Source organism: Buteo buteo, chromosome 4 (genome assembly GCF_964188355.1).
Source record: "Buteo buteo chromosome 4, bButBut1.hap1.1, whole genome shotgun sequence".
Taxonomy (NCBI): domain Eukaryota; kingdom Metazoa; phylum Chordata; class Aves; order Accipitriformes; family Accipitridae; genus Buteo; species Buteo buteo.
Genome location: NC_134174.1, coordinates 58,793,708 through 58,802,639, shown reverse-complemented (window position 1 = coordinate 58,802,639; position 8,932 = coordinate 58,793,708). Strand labels below are relative to the sequence as shown.

The following is an 8,932-nucleotide window of genomic DNA, read 5'->3' as shown; positions in this document are numbered from 1 at the left end:
AACCATATTCATCCCAGTCATACCAGCCAGAACACATTTTCTAATTAGCCCCAGCAGAGCCAACAGTGATGAAAGATTGCCCTGCATGCAACACTACTTACCTTGCTTTCCTCAGTGCATGCCCAATTCAGCAGAGCAGCATTTAGCTTTCCTTTTCCTCTCTGCTGCACTGTTTTAAAGCCGTCTCACCCAAACGCTGACCAGTGTTGATGAAAATAATTGCACTGCGGTTCAAAATGTACTGGATGCATCTTCATTATCCTGAGACAGCAACGCCAAAGGCCCTGTGGTGGTAAATCTTTCAATGTGAGCAAGTCAGATTATTCAGTTTAAACTGGGCATTTGAACTCTTCTGGCCCCACAAAATTTTGAGGCTCCCTTAAAAGCTACAAGATGTTGTGAAAATAATAAATGTAAGATTACTTTTAACTAACATCTCTGAAGTTTAAATCTTTGGGTCGTGCTTAGGTTACAGGTCAAACCCGTAAACAAGAGAAACAGGGGGACTCTGCTCTCTTCTCACATTGGCCACTTGGTTGACTTGGGTCATGTCACTGCTCTGTATTTAGGGTACCCCCCTGGAGAACCCCCTTTGGGATCCCCTGTAGAAATGTGCCCCGTCTGGGTGACGGCACAGCTGAGCTGACAAACAACGCAGTTTGTGCCACAGCAAGGCTGCAAACCACCAGGCACAGCCATGCCTAAATTAACAGGAAGCTCGTTCTGGCAAACCTTGTTCAAGGAGCCATTTCAGGTCAAATATCTGCATCACGAAACCAAGAACCAACTCAGCTTTACACAGAGATGCCTTATCACTCGATTACCCAGGGATCATGATTGCGGGGATAATTGCTAGGAGAGGGGAAGCTCCGCCAGGGTGTAAATCAGCATCACAGCAGCCAAGCTGCGCAGGTCTGCCGTGCTCAGGGTCTAACCCTGCAGGGTTTGGTCTGCAGAAGGAATAGTTTGTCCAAATTTTCCTGGTGGCAAAAGTTATCCTGGTAATAAAAGGCCAGAATTCATCATTCCACTCTTAAAAAAAGTTCAGTCAATTCAGAAAAGCAGAAGGTTGGATGCAGTGTCTTAAATATTTATCTATAAATTTACTTAATTTTTTCACTTGGGGAAGTTTTCAATAACACCTTATGGTTTCAATCTTCAGATGAATGCTTTGCAGCAACTCCATGCATGCAGATGAAGGCAAAGGAGCCTTCAGCAGGAATTGTTTTATCAGAGAGGTCCAGTGGTGGGAAGCTTTTTCCTTTTTTCTGTGGAGAGCAATTGAAAAACAAACAGGAAAAAGGCCATAAAGTCATGGTCCATCAAAACACAACTGTTTCAGTCACAAAGGAGCAATCAATTCTTTCATGTAGCAGCTGATTTAAAACTAATGTTTCTCATCTCTGGGAGCAAACCCTACAGCAGGTCACACACCTTGGGAGGACCACAAGGATGCTCATCCAAATGCAATGCCCCAGGCTGTGCCCAAACCAATATGGGCCAAATGTTGTAAGTGTTGCACACAGGGAAGCAGCGATGTTTAGATAAGCTTGTCTCACCTTCTGACAAACCCCGCTCAGTTGCTGGCTTTTGACTCAAACACATTTTTGAAAGCCATCCAGACTTCCCAATGCAGAGCATCGCTGAAGGGAAACACATGTCGGTGGAATTTCTCCATTAGCACAAAAGGCACCAGTGGCCCCAGGAAATCCCTGAGTGCCTAGTGACCCCCCCAAGCCTCCTGGGAAGGGTCCTTGCTCCTCCCTGTTCCCTAAAATCTGCTACAGGCCACTCTCAGAGCCACAGAGGGAGAGCAGGACCTTAGATCCAAGCCAGCATGGATGGTCTCTCATAACTTGGCCAATATGGACTTGACCATCACACTAACACACTAAACCAGAGCCAGTTCAAGCAGTTTTAAGCCAATTTAATCCAGCAAGTTTACACCTTTACTGATAGACACCTATGCTCAAGTCAGGGAGATGCCTTCCTGCTCCCTTTTACAGTTTGTCCTCATGCCTCTGTTGGATTTGGGTGCTGGGACCCATCTCATGTCCCTGTAGACATGGCTGTGAGAGGTCCTCACACACTGGTGGTCCTCTCTGGGAAATGAGTCCTCCTAGGGGACCACTCAAATGGCCAAGAAGGTCCCTGGAGAAGGAAGGGATGTTGAACGACCTGCTCGAGCATCAGCATCTCCATTCAACACCTTCCAACATCCCCTGCCCCACAACAGCAGATGTCCTCTGGGACCAGCCATGGTCCTACCTGGGACCAGCCATGGTCCGACCCAAGGCAGGCATGTTTTATGATGCCCCCCACAGCCCTATTCACCACCCCCTCAGCTCGTCCCCCCTTGGGGACGTTCGGGAGTGCACTGTGGCCTCGTGCAGCATCACTGCAGTGGGATGCCCAGGTGGAATTTCACCTGGACTTCCCAGGGCTCAGACTACAACCCTCTCTGTTCACAGAGGAGTCAGGATCCAGTCCCGGAGCATTTGTGAGCTGACTGAGTACTAGTGGCTAATGCAGCAGGTGGACTCCCCACTAACCCTGTTCTCTCTTCACCCCATTTCTACAGCTTGGGATAAGGCACAGCAATCGCAGCTACAAATATTTAACAAATCAGAGATGTTACAATAAACCAGCTGCAAAGAGCGGTTCATAGCAGAAATGGTGAGACAGCTCCAAGTGTAGCTGTCTGCCAGGGCACTGGCTGTAATAAAGGAGCAATCTCAGAAGACTTTGAACTTTTCCAGTGGTGAAAGAACAGGGAATGTTAAGAAATAGAATAAAACAAAGAGCTTCAGCAGATGAGAGCTCAGCGGGCAGCAGGGCCAGCCACCCAACCCAGATGGAAATCCCAGGGCACCAGGTCCAGAAACCCCTGGGCAAGGGGATGCTGGGTGGGACTGGGGGTACTTACGGCGTGGGATGGCTGATGGGCACAGGTCAAAACCCACAGAGGCTCCCCCAAGCCTGGGAAACTCATTTTGTGTAAGCAGAATGATTCGGGCCAAGTCTGTCCCTCGCTGGAACATCTTGGAAAGGCTCCTCTGTGTGACCAGCTCCTCGTCCCCCAGAGAATGGGGACCAAAACCGCGCAGAAATAAACACACGTGTCAGTAGGCTGAGGGGGTCAGGGTCAAGCCCTGGGCGGGCAGTCACCGGTGTCTGCAAGGGCAACCCTGCTGCTCATGCAGCTCGCCCCTGGGGATATTTTAGGACAGTTGGCCCACCAGACCACCTACCTGGGCCCCTCCTGCATGTCCCTGAGCCAGCACCTTTGGGCTGTCCTCAGGGGTCCCCACACAAGGGGTGGGGTGCAGGGTCACCCCACACAGCAAAACTGTGGAGAAACCCCTCCCGGGGCAGAGCTGGCAGTGGCATCTCTGCCCGCTGTTTGCTGTGCCAGCCCGGATGGCTCCCACCCCACCAGGGAGGCAGGTCTCCCTCCCCACCCTCGCACCATTAACCTTTCAGCCCCGAAATAAAAGGTTATAAAAAACAGCCAAAGTTCATTACATCCCCTAATGCGTCATTTGCATGGGAATGAGCTGGGAGCAATGAGGCAGCGTTCTCCTGCCGGGGAGGGATTCGGGAGGGAGAAGGGGAAGAGCCGACATCGGGACCTGGCAAGGATGGTGGGACTCAGCCCTACAGCGAGATGGGCCAGCCACGGAGGTGAGCAGAGCTGGACGTGGTTATGGCAGAGCCGGAGGGAGCGTCCCAGCGAAGCTCACAGCAGTATGACCTCTGGCTCAGAGGCAACTGGTCCGGTCCTCACCTACCAAAGGGAAAGTGACGGTGGTTTTTAGCCCAGCACCTCCACCACACAGCCCACGGTGCCTGGAGGCTGCTGTGGCTTGGACGTGCCTGTTCCCAGCAGGTGTGGAGGGTCCAGGACAGAGCTGAAACCAAAACGACCAACAGCTCAGGGCAAAGGAAATAAAAGCCTGAGTCAGAAGGTGGCAAAGGCATCGGGATGGTGGAAGTTCAGACACTGGCCACGGACGGGCAGGCAGCTCTGCCGTGTCAGATGCAGGGAGTCACTGCCCCCACGTAAAACGGCCCCTTGAGTATTTTATTTGACTGGGCTGAACCATGAGCGCACGAAGTTTTGGGAGGGACACAGCCCTGGAGGCTTAATTTCAGGTTCTTGCACCTTACTTTTACTTTTGATGGAAAATGGGAGCAATCAGACATTTCACCAACTGAAAGCCCACTAAAGCCCTGGTCCCCCAGCCCCAAACCAACCAAAATACTCTACTGTCTGTACCAGAGATTTGGCCACAAGGACATCAGACAGCCAGAGGGATAGGGCAAGCGCAGCCGATGGCTGCCAGATTACCTCCCGTCCCAGGCACCGTCCCCTACATCTCCCACGGGGTCTGCATTGTAAAACCCTCCAAAGCCAACAGGGCCAGCTGAGACCAGAGGACAAAGAACAGGACACTCTGCCCGGATCAAGCTCCCCTGGCCTGCAAAGGCCTCCACGAGGTGACCAAGATGTTCATCTCCGGGCCATCGTCGGATACCCTGCGCCCAGCAGCGATGCTGCTTGCCAGCCCTGGTCCACCTCCCAGCTTGCTGAGCACCTCCAACTGCGACCTCAGTGGCGTTGGCAGGGGGGCTGTGAGACCAGCAGCTCCAGCACTGGGCTCTGGTCACTTCTTTTCTCACCAAACAAGAAGGAGAGCAGGGAAGCAGGGTGACTCCAGGTACCCCAACAGTGGGAAGACCAGGAACCAGAGCTCCCAAATGGTTACAAGTACTCCTGGGCAAAACAAAGCACACACTAAAGCACTTGCAGGATCAGTGCCCCGTGTCCTCCCACCTTTGGAACTACCTGGCACTCATGGCAAAGAGCGAGCCCAGCTGAAGCCGATGGCGAGCGGACCCCGGCATCTTCAGGGAGGCAGGCAGCCACACAGCAGCAGCACTTTGCTCGGTGGAAGAACGATCCCCCATCATCCTCCCGCAGTGCTGCTCTCGGCAGCACTGGTGTAAGGGCAAGCGAGCCCAGCCGGCTGGCTCTCAGGGGCTGGAAACAAAGCCCCACTCATATGGACACTCCTGCATATATCAAGAAATAGCGCCTTCCAGCCTAATAACTTCTAAACCCATCTGCGACCTAATTATTTAAAACCTTCTCAACTCAAGAGCTGTAAATGCTGCACCAGCCAGGCGTCCCCAGGAGTGGTGCCAGGCTGCATTTCCAGGGAGCAAATCACACCCTGAAACCCTAAGCTCTTTTCTTTAGGAAACACGTGAATGCTCTTACTGTGGCATGAAAGGGGGTTAAAATAAAACCCCAAGAAATATCAAGGACTCATCTGTTATTATGCCACTGCACCATGAACCAAGCCATTGTTTCCTACCTGGGGTAACAAAGTCTTTCAGAAAACACGAGTGCTTTTCCCACTGCGTTCTTTAAAAAATATCAAGACCAAAGCTGCCAGAGGATTGGTGAACAGCTGCAAAAAAAATAAAACAAAACAGCTAACAGATTATTCAGAGGGTTTTCACACTTGATCTGTAAACGCTCTTTTATTTAATAAAAATAATCATCCATTATAGCAACTTCTGCTCATGGTTTTGTTTGGTTGGTTTTTTTACATTAAAGCACAGTTTATTTGCTTTCCTCACCTTTTGAGGATTCAATTCTGAAAATGCAAGTGAATGTAAACATTGCTCTCCAGGTCCCCAGATGCATCCAGGGACCCTTGGAGTTAATTACAAAGTCAAAAGAGAGAGCAAAATCAACAAAACACTTCCCAAAAGTAAAAAGGTACGGGTTTTTAGAGTCTCTTCCTGTGCACCATATGACTCCAGAGAAGGCAAATTCATCTTATACATGAGACTTCTACAAACTTTGCTTTCTCCAAACAATTTCTATAACTTGTCAGTATTTGATAAAGCTGTTTTCATAACATTAAAAGGCTTGCAGACTCATTTATTGTGATGAATCAAAAGTTTTTCCTTTTAATGTTCTACAGAAATTTCTTCATGGCACAAGGATATTAGATTTGTTCTGTCCATTTTTGTTTTTTATTTTTTTTTAGCAGAAAGAGCTGAAAGACATTTCAGGAAAGGAGTGTAAAAGCAGTATTAACTCTCTTTCCTGCTCCAATCTCACAATATTTACACATTTCTTTTTTTTTTAAAAAAAAAAGCTTAATTACACTATAAAATACTGGAGAAACTGTCAGTTAAGTTTCCCATTTCAGAGTTTCGCCCTGTATAAGACTGAAAGAGGGATGCTTTCATATTTCCTAGGGAAGATGAGACTGGCAGATTAAAAACTGAACTCTTCTCCCTTAATTCAGAAAGATGGAACAGCCCCTATGCACAAACCCCCTCCTCTTCTGCAGGAAATCCCGCAGGAGTTAAACCATCACAAATCAATACAAATGAGATAACATGATATACGGAGCCCTGCTATTTGCTTTGAAATGTTACCTATTTACAGTTGGAGGCGGGGGAAGCAAGTCAGCATCGAACACATTTCAGTGCTGCAGCGTGGTATAATATCAACCAAGATTAACTCGTGAGGAGCTTGGCTGGGTCCCAAGCCTCACATTGCACGGGAAATAACCCGTCACTTCATCAGCCGGGACGTCCCTGCCTGCACAGCAAAGCCACTGCTCCGCCAGGGTCTGCTTTAATGAATAACGAGAGGGCAGTTACCGTCTCAGCTGTATTATATCACAGGCAACACAGAAATTAAACAGAAGCAGGTACGATGTAAAAAAATACCAACAAAAATAGCCAGTCTGGTGAGGTCTGTGATCCTAAGCTTTATAGCCAAAAAAAAATGACAGGACATTGGAAATTTTGGTAATATTATCAAACTGTCAGGTAGAGGGAATGGCTCTGGTCATTCAGTGGTTTTGAGTGAGGGGGTTTTTGGGGGGGTGGGAAGAGAGGGACTTTTAAGGTGTCAAAGACAATTAAAGCATTCACAGTTTCAAAGCTGCTCGCCTTACAAAAATTAAGACATTCAGATTCAGGGATACAATACTGTATTTTACAAGGGGATTAAAATTAATTACATATACAACAGGAAAAAAAAAAAGATACAATAAAATAAAAAAGCCAACACCTCTGGGGTGGTATACTCCCTCTTTGTTGTTCATCTCACGGAGCTGCACGTTGCTTGTCTTCACACAGTCAAACTGAGCAGTCATGAAAATATCCACCGAGATGCTCCGGCAAAAGAAAAAAAAAAACCTGACAAAATAAACCAAGCAAGTCAAAGGCCATCCTCCCCTGGAAAGCCGAATGCCACGGCTCGGACATCCACTTGCCTGCTGCTCCTCACTGCTGCTGCCCGGCGTTTCCGTAGGCTCATCTCGGGTTTTAAAGGCTTCCTGCTCACGAGCTGAAGGAAACCATCCCATGCGAGCACAGCCCAAGAGAGCCATGCCTTACTCTCCTACAAAGTCCTGAATTAGTCCTGCCCATAGCAAAGGGTCCTTCAAACAATCCTTTTCCTCTCTATCCTGCAGAGGATCCTTTTGAAGGCCCGTCTGAAGTCGTGGTTGAAAATGGTATAGATGACAGGGTTCAAGGAGCTATTGCAGTAACCGAACCAGAAGAAGAACTTGAAGAGGGTGTCGGGCACGGAGCAGCTCTTGCAGACGGCCGTCAGCGTGTAGGTAAAGAAGAAGGGGAACCAGCAGATGACAAAGACCCCGATGACCACCGCCAGCACAAAGGTGAAGCGCTTCTCCCGGTTCTGCCTGCCCCTCCACCGGGACCCTTTGGTGTTCCTCTCCTCCTCCGCCTTCCTGGGCAAACTGTCCCCAGGTTTAATCTGGCTCAGCTTAGTCTTGGTCTTTCCCCTCGACGGTCTCTCTGACTTCTTACACTGGTTGTTCTCCTGGTGCTCGGAGGAAGAGGTCTCCTCCATGTCTATGCCGTTGACCTCTCCCTCCTGCCCGCCGCCGCCTCCTGCCGCCTTCTCCCCGTTGAGCTGGGCTGTGGCTGGCAGGTCCTCCTTGTCGGCCAAGCCGTTCTGCCTCTTCTCGGGGTGCTCTGCCCGCTTGTTCGGCGGGACCCTGGTTCGCCTCTTGGCTATCTGGTAGATGCGCACGTAGACGAGGATCATGATGAGGCAGGGGGCGAAGAAGGAGCCGATGCTAGAAGAGATGATGTACCACTTCTCATCGTTGATCTTGCACTCTGCCACCCCCTGGTCAGCCTGCTGCCCGCTCTTCTTCTCGATGGAGATGAGCGGCGGGAAGGAGATGACGGCCGAGATGACCCAGACGATGAAGATGATGCACTTGATGCGGCGCGGGGTGCGCTTGAGGTTGTACTCGATGGCTTGCGTGATGGACCAGTAACGGTCCAGGCTGATGGCGCACAAGTGCACGATGGAGGAGGTGCAGAACAGCACGTCCAAGGCCAGGTAGATCTCGCACCAGACTTTGCCAAAGTACCAGTACCCCATCACCTCGTTCGCCAGGGAGAAGGGGATGACCAGCGTGGCCACCAGGATGTCGGCCGAGGCTAAGGAGACCAGGAAGAGGTTCTGGGGCGCCTTGAGCGCCCGGCTGGTGAAGACGGCGATGATGACCAGGACGTTGCCGAAGACGGTGAAGAGCATGAGCAAGCCCACCAGGCTGACGAGGGTGACGGTGGTGTGCAGGGGGTACGGCGCCCCCCAGCCCGGCCCGGCCCCGCTGTCGTTGAAGGTCCCGTTGGCGCCGGGGGGCGCGTAGCCCTCCTCCTCCTCCAGCTGCCGCTGGTACTCCATGGAGGAGAAGAACCGGCCCCTCTCCGTGAACGGGCGCTCCAGGTTAAACATCAACCCCGGCTGCGCGAACGTGTCCCCCCCCCCACCCGCCCTTCGCCCCCTGCCCCACCCGCGTCCCGTTCCGCGCCCGGTTCCGCGGGGGGCTCCGCGCTCCTACTGCGCCGCCGG

General features: G+C 50.9%; 1 protein-coding gene across 1 annotated transcript; it reads right to left on the bottom strand.

The window, feature by feature from the left end:
* Nucleotides 1-5,400: 5,400 nt before the first annotated feature.
* ADRA2A (adrenoceptor alpha 2A) lies at nucleotides 5,401-8,932 on the bottom strand. Its single transcript, XM_075026378.1, has one exon. It carries the CDS (start codon nucleotides 8,813-8,815, stop codon nucleotides 7,481-7,483), a length of 1,335 nt encoding a protein of 444 aa, XP_074882479.1. The 5' UTR covers nucleotides 8,816-8,932; the 3' UTR covers nucleotides 5,401-7,480.